The sequence below is a fragment of the Pistacia vera genome, unplaced genomic scaffold (assembly GCF_008641045.1).
Source record: "Pistacia vera cultivar Batoury unplaced genomic scaffold, PisVer_v2 Contig824, whole genome shotgun sequence".
NCBI lineage: Eukaryota > Viridiplantae > Streptophyta > Magnoliopsida > Sapindales > Anacardiaceae > Pistacia > Pistacia vera.
Window position 1 is genome coordinate 38,059 of NW_022196695.1, and position 16,273 is coordinate 54,331.

Consider the following 16,273-nt stretch of genomic DNA (forward strand, 5'->3'; position numbering starts at 1 on the left):
GCGTCTTGTTAATAATTATCAATGGTGTGAATTAGAACTCCATGAATTCGTTGTTTTTATTTTTTATTTTCTATTCCCTAGACTCTTTCTGAGTCTCTTTCTTATTCTCTATATCGATTCTCCTAATATCTCCTTTTAATTTCTTATCACAAATTCAGCTAACTCTTAATTAAGACAACTCAAACACCAATTTCCATCTCTTCATCTTGCAAACTGTGCTTGTTTGCAGAATCAACTGTTAAGAAATCTAGAGGACCATCATATCACAAATTTCTGGTAAGGAAAAACAACCTTCATATCACCACCACTTTTCAAATAGTTCAAGGAACCTTTTAGGATTATATCTTCACTAGTACTGGACATGTATGTTAATTTATTTTAATTGATATTATTAATTTTTTTAATTTTTTTTATTAATATAGTATATTTTTTATTTTTTTTAAATAAATAAAAATATCAATAAATGAATAATTTTTATAGTAAAATTAGATAATAAAAATTGCTATTGGTCGAGTTTACAACGCTATATAGCTTTATAGATAAATTTTTCTCACAGATAAACATAGAAAATATATTATATAATTCATATTTCATGTGAAATAAATTCATCTAAAATATATTTTTTAATTTATAATTTATACTGTAATTCAAATCATCTTTTAATTTCATTTCTTAAAACTTTAAAATTTTCGAAACAAACTATATTTGGAATTTTGATTTATTAACTCTGCTGTTGTGATGCTAGGAAATTCCGTATAATTTGTAGTATCAAATGTCTTTTTAATTATAATCCTTCTCTTTCTTGATTGTTTCTCTTCATCTGATTATCATCCTTCTCTGTATGAGAATTTTAATTCATTCTTATCATTTCTTCCTACGTAGTCAAAACCATGCCAGTGGGAGAAGTCTTTCTTGGTGCTTTTCTTCAGGTGTTGTTTGACAGATTGGCGCCGAGTAAACTGTCGCTCTTTCCATGCGAAGATGGGGTACGTTCGGAGTTGAAGCAGTGGAAGAGAAAGTTTTCAATGATCAAGGCAGTGCTCAATGATGCCGAGGAGAAGCAACTGAAGAACGAGGCTGTGAAAATGTGGTTGGAAGATCTCCAAGACTTGGCTTATGATGTGGAGGACATCCTGGATGAGTATGCCACTCAGGTTCTAGAGCGGGAATTGATGACAGAACAATCGACAAACAGAATTGCTGATTATTTCTCTTCTTGGACTCAAAGTGCTCTGATTTCCCAGGCTGATATGAAGTCCAAGACAGAAGAGATAACTTGCCGTTTAGAAGATCTCTGTGAAGAAAAGAATTATCTTGGTCTGAAAGAGATTGCTGGAGGTTCATCTACTATTGCATGGCAAAGACTACCTAGTACATGTGTGCCAACTGAATCAGCAGTTATCGGAAGAGATGCTGATAAAGCCAAGATACTTGAAATGGTGTTAAGCAATAAACAGAGTGGTGGCAGATTACAGGTAATACCCATTGTTGGCCTAGGAGGAGTTGGCAAAACAACACTTGCTCGGGAGGTATATAATGACAAGGCAATGGAAGATTTCAATCCAAGAGCATGGACGTGTGTCTCGGATGATTTTGATGTTCTGCGTATCTCCAAGGCTATTTTTGAGTCAGTCACTGCATCAACTTGTACTCTAACGAACTTAAATGAAGTGCAGGTTCAGCTGAAAAATAAGATAGCGGGGAAAAAATTCTTGCTAGTCTTGGACGATGTTTGGAGTAAGGATTATGACTTGTGGGAAGCCCTAAAGTCTCCATTCCTGGCTGGAGCACCAGGAAGTAGAATAATTGTAACTACACGCAGCAAAGATGTTGCATCGACAATGGAACTAGAAGTATGTTATAACTTGGAGCTTCTGCCAGAAGATGCCTGTTGGGTCATATTTGAGAAGCATGTATCTCAGAGTAGAGTTATTACTGCAGGAAAGAATATGAAATTACTTCGAGAGAAAGTTGTCAAAAAGTGTAAAGGCTTACCATTGGCGGCAAGAACGCTGGCTGGCCTTTTACGATCTAAGCAAAAATATGTTGAATGGTTGGATATATTGGACAGCGAAATTTGGGATTTGCCCAAGGAAAGTAACATTCTCCCTATATTAAAATTAAGTTATTATCATCTTCCATCACATCTTAAGAGATGTTTTGTTTATTGTGCAATTTTTCCTAAGGATTATGAATTCAAGAAGGAAGAACTTGTAATTTTATGGATGGCAGAAGGATTTATTCAACAATCAAACCATAAGAAGCAACTAGAAGACCTAGGCGACCAGTATTTTTGTGAGTTATTGTCAAGGTCATTTTTTCAACAATTAGGTAATGATAGTTTGAAATTTGTGATGCACGACCTTGTCCATGATTTGGCCCAATGGATTTCTCTAGAAACAAGTTTTAGATTAGAGGATGAATCGAGTGTCATGCAAATAAGAAGATGTGAAAGGATTCGACACTCTTCTTACACATTTAGGAAGTATGAAGTTGAGAAGAATTTCGAAGTTTTCCACAGAATTGAGCAGCTAAGGACGTTCCTGAGAATATTTTCTCAACCAAAGTCAATATTAGATGAGAGTTATGTAAGTAAGTCAGTCTTTCCCAACTTATTGCCAAAGCTCCAAAAATTGAGATCACTATCTTTAACAAATTATCATGAGATTGAATTACCCGACTCAATTGGTGATTTGAAACATTTGAGGTATCTCAATCTTTCTAAATCTCAAATCACAAATCTACCCGAGTCAACAAGTTCACTAATCAATTTACAAAGTTTGTTATTAACTTGTTGTTATCGTCTCAAGAAGATGCCTTTACAAATGGGAGATTTGATCAATCTTCGCCATCTTGATATTAGAGGTGCAAGACTTATAAGAGAGATGCCATTAGGAGTGAAAAAACTGAAATATCTTCGAACTTTATCTAATTTTGTTTTGGGTAAAGGCATCGGATCTAGTTTGAAAGATTTGAAAGAATTAAAGTTTATTCGTGGAGAACTTTATATTTCGATGTTAGAAAATGCAATTGATTGTCATGAAACAGGAGATTATATATTGTGGGATAAGAAGGACTTAGAAGTGTTAGTACTTGAATGGAGTTCTTCTATGCCTTATCCAGATGAAGCAGGGAAAATGGTTCTCGATATTTTACAACCCCATAAAAATCTTAAAGAGCTCACAATCAATAATTTTGGCGGCAAACATTTTTCATCTTGGATAGGAGATCCATCATTCTCCAATATGGTGGTCCTAAAAGTGGATGGATGTGAAAGTTGCATAACCTTGCCTTCGATTGGGCTATTGGGGTCACTTAAAAACCTCACCATTAAAGGGATGAAAATGCTTAAAAAAGTAGGCTGTGAGATCTATGGGGAGAATTGCTCAGAGTGTTTTCAATCATTAGAGACACTTTGTTTTGAGAATCTGCCTGAATGGGAGCAGTGGGATCCTTTTGAGGAAAAGTTGCATGTGGAAAGTTTCTCTTGTCTCCGAAAGCTTTCCATCAAACAATGTCCCAAACTCTATGGAAGATTACCTAACCGTCTTCCTTCATTAAAGGAAATTGTGATTAGTGAATGTGAGCAATTGGTTGTTTCGTTCACAAGCCTTCCAGAGCTCTGCAGTTTAAAAATAGAAAGATGCAAAGGCGTGGTATGCAATAGTCCAATTGACTCCCAAACACTGAACCCTCTTCCTTTATTGGAGACTGTTGTGATTAAGGAATGTGAGGAATTGATGGTTTCTTTCTCAAACCTTCCTATGCTCCACTCACTGGAAATAAATAGATGCAAAGGATCAGACGTTGCTGGGTTTAGAAGTTGGTCAAAGGATGAATTTCAGAAATTAGAAACTCTAACAATCGTTGGTTGTGAGGAGCTCATACAACTGTGGCCAAATGTGATATGTCCTGAGAAGCCACCACAAGGGTTGGGGTTGGATTGCTTTATCTTGCTTAAAGAGCTATATTTGACTGAGCTTCCAAATCTAGTTTCGTTTCCAGATGGTTCTCTTTCCAGTCTCACCAAAGTTCAAATTTGGAATTGTGAAGCCATAACATCGTTACATGAGGGGTTGAAGCACAACAATGCACGTATTGAGCATCTGAGTGTTGCTAGCTGTCCTTCTCTGATGTTCGTTGTGAGAGGCCGACTACCTTCATCGCTAAAAACCCTTTGGGTAGAGGATTGTGAAAAATTGGGGAATATTTGGGATGATAGAGAGGATACTTATACTTCTTCCCCATCTTCTTCTTTTTCATTGATGCAGAAGGAGAATGTGGACAACACCACTACATCTCTTCTTTGCGAATTGAATATATCACAATGCCCTTCTCTCACGCAATTATCATCAACACACCACTTACCTTCAACACTTAGAGGGCTTTTTATTGGTTATTGTTCAAATCTCAGGACGTTAATAGCAGGAGGACAGTTACCCAAGGCACTTAAATTCCTCCGATTTGAAGATTGCCCGAAGCTAGAGTTAGAAGCGGACAGTTTTGATAATAACTCGTCTCTTGATCGTGTTTGGATCAGCGGATGTGAAAATCTTAGATCAGTTCCCGAAGGCCTACAGACTCTACACAATCTTAGTTATGTAAGAGTAGAAAATTGCCCAAAACTTGTTTCTTTCGCAAAAGATGGACTTCCTAACACTGAATTAACAGTCTTTATCAGTGGATGTGAGAAACTACAAGCCCTACCTAGTCACATGCACACCCTCAAATCTCTTCAATCCCTAACCTTATGGAACAATCCAAAAATGGCATTCTTTCCCGAACAAGATATTCCCACCAATCTAACGTCACTTGACATTGATGATCCCAAAATCTACAACTCACTTGCTGAGTGGGGCTTCCACAAACTCATCTTCCTTCGAAAACTTAGGATTGTTGGATCCCCAGAGGCAGTGTCTTTTCCAGAGGAGGAAAAAGGAGTGAAGTTGCCAGCCTCTCTAGTTCATCTAAAATTACAAAAATTCCCAAACTTGAAATACCTATCTTCCAAGGGTTTCCAGAATCTCACCTCTCTTGAAAACTTGGATGTCTTTACTTGCCCTAATCTCACATCCTTGCCACACTTCCCATCCTCGCTTCTGCGACTAACTATTTATGGTTGTCATGTGCTGAAGAAACGGTGCGAACGTGGTGAAGGAGAAGACTGGTCCAAGATAGCCCACATCCCGTACGTTAAGATAGACAGCTAGTTCATCTAGATCCAGAGGAGGAACAATGATGTCCATTTGACATCAGAAAGAATGGAAAAGGCGGAATCACCTAGGGGCTATTCAGGTCTGTCAATTTCTAGAACCCACACCATTAACTTTTATCAAGACAAATTAGATTTTTATTAAACAGACAGTTGATTAATAATTATTTGCTCCGGCAGGAACCAACTTGATTGTATCAACTCGAATGCATATGCCAACATGGCAATGGCAGCGGTAGCTTTACCATATGGTTTGTCGAAATATAGCAAAAGTCATGTCATTAGTAGAATTTGTTGTTTACATTGCAATTTAAAGTGATTTGAGCATCCCCACCATATAATCCTTCCCTAAACTTGGACTCTTAAAGGTTGATTGGACGGTTGTGAAAACAGAGGCTGATACAGAGCTCACCGCACTGCACGAATAATGTAAGTTTACTTTTCATTCATCTTGCTAGTAACACAATGTAAGAGGTTTCAGTTCTGTTTTATTCCCTGTTAGTGATATTTCAGGCCTACATGTTGATCATTAAAATTATGTCGTAGCTTGGAATTTGATTGCTCTTGCATCATTTTGAAAATTGTCCTCTCAATTTGTTTTTCTTATGTTCTATAAGGGTATTTTTTTTCTTTTTTCAGAGGAAGCAAGTGGACTATTTGATACTCGGTTCCTGAAGTTAACTGTTTCGTTGCCTCATGCAGTCTTCTAACTATTGTGGGCAAAAAGTAAGAAAAAGAAATCTGGACTGAGTCAAATTCTGATGTTTTGCAATTTTTGATGTATATGATTTTCATAGATATTAAACTTGTTATATACTTTGGTCCTGGTTTCTTCACAGTTGAGTCAAACTCTGATGTTTTGCAATGGTACACTATGCTTGGTAGAGCTCCAGCTGATTTTAGCCCTACAGGTATGGGCAACATCGATTATGCTTCAAAGGATAAATTTCAGGAGTTATTTATGGGCTTTAACTCTGAAAGTTATTTCTTGTGAAGATCTCATTTGCAGTGAACAACAAAGGGTTGCGGTGATTCTGAGTTGCTGGCCTACTACAGTTGTTTTTAAAAAGTTTCTATGACTGTCTTGCGGAGTTCCTGAAGAATAAGAAAATTTTTGTTGCTGAACAATCTGTTATAGCCTTTCCAAGGTTGTGAATTTCTAGTCCTATAAACATGCTTTTGTAGTGTCCATTTTGCTGATATTCTTGTTTTTATAAGACTAAGCTAAGATGATTGTCCTTTCCGAACCTCGGTCTACCATCCTCTCTTGTGCAATTACTTATGATTGATTGTTCTTGGCAGGAAAAAAAAACAGTGCAAAAGGGATGACGGCTATGATCCGGATGAAGAAGAATCAGCTTGATTTGATCTTTTCGCAATTTTGTGTACAGATTTTGGTGTTCAAGTGCCAGAATTTTGTTGTTGAAGAATCTCTTGAAGCCTTTCCAAGGTTATGATTTGCTATGCCTATGGCCATGGCTCATTTTTCTTTGCAGAAAATGAACTTTTGATATTTGTTTTTGTTATAAGACTAAGTTACTTTGGCTGTACGATATTTTTAATCTCACATTCCTTCCAAACCTTGGTTACCGCCCTCACATGTGCGATTATAATGCATGATTGTTCTTTGCAGGAAAAAAACAGGGCAAAAGCAACCACACAGACAAGTGAGGTTTAAGATATCATAAATACCTTATGTTAAAATAGGTAAGAATTTCATCTATAATACAGAATGAATGAACTACATATCATCTTCTCAGTTCACCTTCTGTTATTTCAGGTTTGTGAAGTTCTATCACATAGATCATATGAGTTGATGTTATGGATCAAAGGACTTAAAGTAAGCTGTGATTGCAGAGGTCTAAACTATTTCTTTCTTTAATTCATGATAGTCCCAAAAGCATTTATGTTTCACAGATTTTCATTCAATGCCAAAATTAATAACAATAATGCTACGGGCGTCGGGATTTTTGCACCAAAATATTATATCGGTCTACGTGTAACACGTCTCTGATTTTTTTAACAATTTTTTTCTAGTGAACAGCCATCCATCAAATTTGGACGACCGTTTACTCACATGGACGCCCGTCCATATTATATGGACGGGCGTCCATATACAAGGGACGGGCGTCCCCATTTAAAGGACGCTCATCCATAAATAAAATACAATAAAAAGTTTTTATAAACATTTCGGATGGCCGTCCATCTGTTATGGACGGCCGTCCTTTACTTTTGGACTCCATACTTAAAAATAATAATAATAATAATAATTCTAAACATGGATACTGCTTCTTCTTCTTCCTTTCGGAAATGTTGCATTTTCTTTCTCTTGGAATAACGGCGCCATGCAACTTGGATGAAGCATGCGGCTCATGTCCTCCACTGTTATGAGTAGAACCTGAAGGTGTGTTGAACTTGTCTACTGTGAAGGCGCCTGAACTGAGTGGCGGCAAATTTTAACTCTTCAGCGACATAGCAAAAGCCTGAACCTCTCTCATAGCCTTCATCGTCCAGGTAAAGGATGGGAGGTTAATGCTAGATTTGGGTACCAGTGCCCAGGTCAAAAGCTCCTCGCCACAGAAGTCCCTTCTGGAAAAGTAAATTGTTTTGATAGTTAGTTTTTGTTTTGAAATCCATTGTTTATCTGGATGTTCTTTTTAATTGTTTTTTGTGAATGTGTAGACTTCTCAGTGTGATGTTTGCTTTAGTTGAGTTATTGGCATTGGTTTTATGGTTTAGTTTGTAGCGTGTAAAGAGGGATCATGGTTATATGGAAAAGTAAATTAATAGTGGCCGGAGAGGCGATCAGTTTTGGCTTGGCTTGAAGAAGAAGAAGAGAAAGAAGGTGTTTTTTTTTTTTTTTTAAAAGTATGGACGGGCGTCCGTCCAAACTTAAGGGACGACTGTCCATTCCTAATGGACGCCCGTCCAAACGTAAGGGACGCCCGTCCAAAATTTATGGACGGCCGTCCCCAAATTTTTTTTTTTTTCATATTTTGGTTAAGGACGGACATCCCTTATTTGCGGACGCCCGTCCAAAATGAAGGGACGGCCGTCCATAATGGATGAACGGTTGTCCCTAATTTTTATAAAAAAAAAATTATTCCATTTTACTTATGGACGGGCGTCAATTAAATGGGGACACCCATCTCTTGTATATGGACCCCCGTCCATATAATATGTACGGGCGTCCATGTGAGTAAACGGCCGTCCAAATTTGATGGACGGCTGTTCACTTGAAAAAAATTGTTAAAAAAATCAAAGACGTGTTACATATAGGCCGGTACAATATTTTGGTGCAAAAATCCCGATGTCCGTAGCATTATTGAATTAATAATTATTGAACCCTTTAGATATTGAGCTATTATATATAATGGAATTAATAATTTTTATACTGCCAATTTTTCTAGAGATTGTGTTCAAATGTTGGAATTCTGATTTTTCATTTTTCCAGATAATGAACTGTTGATATTTCTTGTTGTTAAGAGTAAAGCTACAACAGTTTTTTTTATGTTGAAACTACAATAGACCGTTGGGAGTCTGAACCACATGGACTAAAAGTTAGCTTAAATCAAACCGGTTTACAGGAAGCTTGCTTTGAGATTTCTCAACTGGGTCATCAGAAATCCTGGTTTGGAACTCAATCACTTGACTCACTCCCTTTGTTTAACAGCTCATGTTCTCATTAAAGCTAGAATGTATGATGATGCCAAGGTAATATTTAGGCAGTTATCTTAAAATTTCTTCACTAAATATTTTTCTATTACAACAGAGCACCAGAAAACTTGTTGCACACAATGTGCCAAATGAAGATGAATCAACTTGAGATCTGTCTTCCACTCCACAGTTCATTGCAAGTTGTGCTACTGCTTTCTGCAATTTTCTTCACCAGCATTATAGGTTTAATATCATCTTAGTATATATATATATATATATACACTTTTTGGCTTGACTTGAAATTAAATTGGAAACTTACAGATCTGATGATGTTGGAACTGGGTGGTGTGGAGCTACATGTTAGCAAGCTTTCCGTTATTGTTTTGAAAGAATTATAGTTGGGTTATAATTGTAGGAATTGATGAATATAGTATTTGAGCTTTAAAGCCCATATGTAACTATTGTGGTTGGTTTGATGAAATTGAAGTATTGAAGGCCTTATAAAAGGAGAAGCATTCGGCCTAAATACACGAAGTTATGAGTAATGGTATATGGGGTTGGCTTTTATTTTGTGGAAAGATATATTAAATTGACTTGGGATTTAATTGTTGTTGTGGGCCCGATTAATATCATTCTTAAGGCCCAGTATTGTTTGGGCTTTTCGCTTTTATTAATTGGTGGGTTTGATTTGTTTGAGTGGGCATAAAGCCCAGATTACATTGTTTGGACTTGGGCTTGATTTTGAATTGGTGGGTTGGCCTATTAACAATAAGGCTAGTTTAAATTGGTTAACTAAATTCTAGATTTGAGGATGAATCGAGTGTCATGCAAATACAAAGACATGAAAGGATTCGACATTCTTTTTACACATTTAGAGAGCATCAAGTTGAGAAGAATTTCAAAGTCTTCTGTGGAGTTGAGCAGTTAAGGACATTCTTGAGAGGTAGTTTGGCCAACAAAGTTAATATATGCTTGGAGTTACGTAAGTCAACTAGTCATTCCTAATTTATTGCCAAAGCTCATAAAATTGAGATCATTGTCTTTAACAAATTATCATGCGATTGAACTATCCAACTCAATTGGAGATTTGAAATGTTTGAGGTATCTTAATCTTTCTAAAACTCAAATCATAAATCTACCTTAGTCAACAAGTTTACTATTCAATTTACAAAGTTTGTTATTAAGAAATTGTTTAGCTCCCAAAAAGTTGTCTCTACAAGTGGGAAATTTGATCAATCTATGCCATGTTGATATTAGAGGGGCAACACTTATAAGAGAAATGCATTTAGGATTGAAAAAACTGAATTGTATTCGAACCTTATCTAATTTTGCCGTGGTTAAAGGTGTTGGATCTAGTTTGAAAGATTTGAAAGAATTGAAGTTTATTCTTGGAGAACTTTATATTTCAAGGTTAAAAAATACAACTGATTGTCATTAAACAAGAGATTCTATATTGTGCGATAAGAATAACACAGAAGTGTTAGGGCTATAATGAAGTTCTTCTATGCCTTCTCGAGATGAAGTAGGGAAAATTGTTCTGAACATTTTACGACCCCATAAAAATCTGAAACAATGTCCCAAACTCTATGTGAGCAAATGTGAAAATCTTAATTCACTTCCCGAGGGCCTACACAGTCTACACAATCTTAGTTCTATAAGAATAGAAAATTGCCCAAATCTTGTTTCTTTCCCAAAAGATGGGGTTCCTAACACTGAATTAGCAGTCGTTATTGCTGGTTATTGGAGCTGGAATATAGACCAAGAACACGGGAGAAGATGAGAAGAAATATGAGATAAGAGAGCTGAAGACAAAGTTGAAAGAGGGCACACTTTCGTTAAAATAAAAACATATTCAAACATATTTTAATCTCAAATACATCTTAACTATACAGCTTTAACAACTAAATTTACGTCTCATTTAAATGAAATAAAGTTGACAGCTTAATGTATGCTGAATCCACCAAAAACAATCACTTCATCATGCCCAAAAATCAGCTTCGGTGAACTGCTTCCAGGCCATTCTTCATCACTTCAAATTCTGCATTTGCCGCCGATTTTCCAGCGTCAGCTAACAACCAAAAACGGTTTGTTTTAAGCAAAATATCATCACTTTGAACAGTTATCAGCAAATGTGAGAAACTACAAGTCCTACCTAGTCACATGCACACCCTCAAATCTCTTCAATCCCTAGCCTTACGGAATAATCCAACAATGGCATTCTTTCCCAAACAAGATATTCCCACCAATCTAACATCACTTGAAGTTGATGATCCCAAAATCTACAACTCAGTTGCTGAGTGGGGGTTCCACAAACTTATCTCTCTTCGAAAATTTACTATTGTTGGATGGCCAGAGGCAGTGTCTTTTCCAGAGAAGAGAATGAAGTTGCCAGCCTCTCTGATTGAACTGGCAATAATATCATTTCCAAAATTGAAATACCTATCTCCCAAGGTTTCCCAAAATCTCACCTCTCTTGAAACTTTGGGTATCATTAACTGCCCAAATCTTACATCCTTACCAGACCTTCCATCCTCGCTTCTGCGACTATATATTGGAGGTTCTCCATTGCTGAAACAACGATGCAAAAGGAATGAAGGACAGGAATGGTCAAAGATAGCTCACATCCCTTGTGTTAAGATGGACTGAAAGTTCATTTTTAGAAACTGTAGAAATGGCTGGATCGGTCAATCACCTCACTTCATTCTTATGGGCTATTCAGGTCAGTCAATCTCTGGAACCCACACCATTAGCTTTTATCAAGACTATTTAGATTTTGTGCCACTGATTCTTCTAACTTTTATTGAATGAGTCAAATTCTGATGTTTTAAAATTTTTGAGATTTATAATTTCCATAGATACTGAACTTTTGTTTTTTCTATGAACACCAAATTTGGGTTCTTTTTATAGATGATAACTATATGCTGATGATTGGACTTAAAAAGAAAACCATGATTGTAGAGGTAATGTCCTGTTTCTTCTGATGCCTTTTCATTCAATCAGTGGCCCGAACTCTTTTGGCATTGAACTGATACCGAGGTTTTGTTAAAACAAGGAGCTCAATTTAGAGGTGGAAGGCAATGGTACACAATGCTTTGTGGAGCTCCAGCTGATTTTAGACTATACAGGTAGACTCAACACAGACTGTGCTTGGAGAACAAAGTTTCAGGAGTTTTTTGTATTGACAGAGTTCAACTAAGTTATTTCTCTTAAGTGAAATCAGCTGAAGTATTGTTGCATTTCAGATCAAGAGTTTAGTTGTATTCAACAACCAAGAGTTGTGGTGACTCTAAGTTGCTGGCGTACGACAGTTGTTTGTTGAAAGTTATTGCTCCTGGCTTGCTCAGTTTCTGCTTTCTGCAACTTTTGAGAGGTGTTGGTGTATGGGAACTTTTGTTGCTGAGGATTTTATTAAAGCCTTTCCAAGGTTGTGCTTTGCTGATATTTCTTATTTATTCATTTTTTTTTTTTTTTATTTTTTTTTTGGTTTCTTTTAAGGGTTTAATTTTTTTTTTCAGGGAAAGCAAGAGTACAGCTTTCACTCAGACTTTATGACTTCAAGGCTTGCTGCATTTTTGGTTTAAGCAAAGTTCTAAATGAAGTTTCGTCACTTACCAGAAATTAACTGCTTCTTTACCTCATTGATTCTTTGGACCGTTGTAATTGGAAGGTAATGAAATATGATCCATATACATTGAAGCTTCTACATACTTTGGTCCCAACATTTGGTTTCTTTTTCAGATTATCAGTTGATATTATGTCGAGTGGACTAAAAAGTAGCCATGATTTTAAAAGGTATCAAATCTTGTTTCTTCTGATGGATTTTCTAACACCATTTTTACATCTGAAGTGTAATTATTCTATCCTCAAATCATTTATGTTCCAAAATTCTAATTTTTATTGTCATGAATTTTATTTTAGATGTCAAAATTGGTAACTATATGCTTTCTAACAGTGGCCTAAAATTATTCAGACATTGAGCAGTTATCAAAGTTTTCTTAAAATCTAGTTGGTTGTGTTTGGTGGACTGGGGCTCTTCTTCTTATAAGACATGGAGGTTCATTTGGATTTGGAAGGCAATGATACACTCTTTTTGATTGGGTGTGCTTCAGATGATTTTAGACCAAAACTGTTAGATATATATTTCTAAGACTATGATTGAAGGATGAGTTTCCGGAGTTATTTAGGGCATCTCCAACTCACGCCAAAATGGCGCAAAAAACACCAAATTGGCGTGGGTTGGTACTCCAACCCACGCCAATGGCGCAACACTGTAGCACAAATAAAAAATATATATTTTTTTTTTTTAATTTTGGTTTTTTTGTTCTTTGTTTTTATTTTGTTAAGTTAATTTGAGTATTAAATTTTACACCCAAATCACATTAAATTTGAGTATTTGTATTTAATTTAATTTGATTATTATTTATAATAATAAATTTATAATAATGATATAATTTAAAAAATGATGAAAAATTAAAAATAGAACTTTATTCAATGCAAATATTAAACTACAATAACTCAAAATAAAAATTAACACTAATTTAAAAACACTAAAATTAAAAGAAAATACAACATAAACTAAAATAACAATTTTTTTTGTATCATTTTATATTAGATGTAATGTTTTTCTATATTAAATGTAATGTTTATTTGATTAAATAAATGCTTAATTCTATTAAATTAGTATAATTTTCAAAATAATTATTATTTAATAAAAATATCCTTCCCAATATTTAATTAATATATACAAAAATAATAAGTGAAATAGATTAATTGTTGATTATTACAATAAAAGAAAAAAAAGAATATTCTAAGGAATATTCTTTTTAGTGTAATATTTGGTGTTGTGGGTTGGAGATGGAATAGTGTTTTGCACCAAAATTTGCACCAATTTGGTGCAATTTTACACCAAATTGGTGCAATGGGTTGGAGATGGTCTTACAACCTCAATTGTTGTTTCAGGTTGTATTCGGAGTCTACTGCTAAGAGTTTTGATGATTTTCTGAGTTTCTGGCCTATGACCGCAGCAAAATTTTCAGCTGCTGGCTTCATTAGCTACCAGTTCCTGGAGTTTTTCCTGAGGTTTGAGTGCAGAAAAGTTGGGATCTTGGTTGCAAAAGAGGTCTCGTAATGTTGATTTGTGTTGCATTTTGGCTCAAATATGCCAATTTTTTCAATAAGAACAATACTGTCTTCTCATTTTGTAGCCTTTTCTACATATTGTCTTTGGTCTTTGTATTTGTGAGTTGAGTGAAAAAAAACAGTGTGTAGAGAAAAGATGGGGCAGTTACGGAATTAAGAACATTATCAGAGGAGAGAGACCCCACCAGACAGGACCAAGTAATAATTTTAAATGAAGAGTGGTGCTATCACTTCCAATATTATTATAGTAAGAAGAGAGGCCACGAAGCTGTTCAAAGTCTCCATGATTCAGGACCCTCTGATGTAGTTTTTCACCAACTTGATTTGATGGATCCGGTCAGTATTAATTCCTTTGCTAGTTTTATCAAAAGTCGGTTCCAAAGGCTTGATATACTGGTAAGCTAGTTGGTAGAATTTCTTGAATGGGCATTTTATGAACAAGACTGAACTTAAAATTAATATAAATTTGGCAGGTAAATAATGCAGGAATCTCTGGAGCCATATTTGACGCTGAAGCTTTTATTAGCTTAAATCTCAAGAGTGTTGCGGTAAATAATGCATTTGTGTTTTTATACGTGATCATACAAGTGATTAATAAGCAAATTATAGCTATATGGATTAAGCAATCCTCCCCTTTCATATAGATTTTCGGTGAAAAGGCTCACTTGGTGAAACATTAGGAAACAGCTGACGGGTGCTTAAAAACTAACTACTATGGAACTAAGCAAGTGACAGAAGCACTTATTCCACTTCTTCTACAGTCTGATTCAGTTAATCCAGGTTTTGTCAAAACAGACCTTAGCAATAATTTTGGGCAGCTCACTGTCGAAGAAGGTGCAGGAGGACCTGTGATGCTGGCTTTAGTGCCAGACGGTGGACCATTTGGCCTCTTTTACGATCAGATTGAAGTGTCAACGTTTTGATTTGAAGCATCATAAGAATGCATTAAGAGAATTTTGATTTCCTTTGTTGCCTAATATTATTTCATTAATCTATGATTTTCTGTAGCCACACTCTATGAGACTTATGTACTTTAATTGCTGAAATTTCAGAATAATAAACTTGAGGGATTAGAGTTTCTAATTAGATCGAAGGAAGTCAGGAAGATGATACTGGAATCTATCAGATGGTTTTAGATAATTAATCGAAGGAAAATTATGGAAATGAACTTGCGATGTCATGTCAATGCTTAATGAACTACCTTCCCTTTCATGGTTCTTATCTATTCCTTCTTGGTAAGCCGACTTCTTCCATTCTAAAAGTTATAGAGATTTTTGAATTAATGTTGAAAAATACCTGGGATGAAGACGGGGGGTTAACTCTTCCAATATTATAATATTATAAACTGGAAAGAGTTGGACTTTGTATATTCAAGATCCTCTTAGCAATGGTAAATGAAAATTTCACCAGCCACCAAGATGACATCTCCGCATATGTGGGAATAAAGGCTCTATCATGCCATACGTAAACACAAAAATAGTACTATTCGGGCCATAAATTTCCTGAATAATACTTTAGGTACTAACGGATGGGTACTAATCTGTGTACTAACTAAAGTATAGTACGGGTACTATATGCATAGTACGGATACTATGCTTTAGTTAGTACACATATTAGTACCCATCCGTTAGTACCCATAGCATCACTCAAATTTCTTTATAATCATCTTCCCATCAGGTATATGCTTAAAGAAATGGAAGAGATACATATATTTCCTTCCACAAAAAGGTTCTTCAATTTCATATTATTTGTAGCTTACTAGCTTATGCTTCTTCAAAAGTTTAAGCTAAATCTCTTAAAATTTTCTCGTGTTTATTTCTGTTTGATTTTTAGGATTGCAGTTGTAACCAGGCACATAGCCATATAGAGACTTGTGGGTTCAATTGAACCCATTCAACTTTTAAAAAGTTTAAAAAAATATTAATGTTTTATAGATTTGACAATTTTAACTCTATTTAATTTCACGTTAACCTCACAAAACAAATTATTAATTAATATTTTTTTAACTTTTCTCTTCTCTTCATTTCCTCTCATTTTCTCTCAAATTATATTTTTCCTTTTGGTTAAGTATTCAAGAAAACCACTCTTTTGGATTATAAGGTAAAATGATGCCCTTTTTTTTTTTTTTTTTTTGCCTAAAATTCTTTTCTTTTAGCTTTCTTAATTAATGAAAGATCATGAATAATGAGTTTTTGTTGAGTTTAATAAATGAGTTTGAAATTGAAAGATTAAATTACTATATTTTGATGTAGGTTTTGATTTAAT

At 35.2% G+C, this 16,273-nt stretch overlaps 1 protein-coding gene and 1 long non-coding RNA gene across 2 annotated transcripts; both read left to right on the plus strand.

Moving 5' to 3' along the window:
- Positions 1–209: 209 nt before the first annotated feature.
- LOC116117869 (putative disease resistance RPP13-like protein 1) lies at positions 210–5,210 on the plus strand. Its single transcript, XM_031403878.1, has 2 exons — positions 210–276; positions 883–5,210. Exon 2 carries the CDS (start codon positions 891–893, stop codon positions 5,208–5,210), a length of 4,320 nt encoding a protein of 1,439 aa, XP_031259738.1. The 5' UTR covers positions 210–276; positions 883–890.
- A 45-nt stretch (positions 5,211–5,255) lies between these two features.
- On the plus strand, positions 5,256–5,759 carry LOC116117864. The gene is made up of 3 exons (XR_004126052.1): positions 5,256–5,295; positions 5,393–5,463; positions 5,581–5,759. It is a non-coding gene; the product is annotated as an uncharacterized LOC116117864 (long non-coding RNA).
- Positions 5,760–16,273: the final 10,514 nt, after the last annotated feature.

Excerpts from the sequence above, each read along its gene's own strand:
- LOC116117869 (XM_031403878.1), top strand. The coding sequence starts at position 891 with ATGCCAGTGGGAGAAGTCTTTCTTGGTGCTTTTCTTCAGGTGTTGTTT.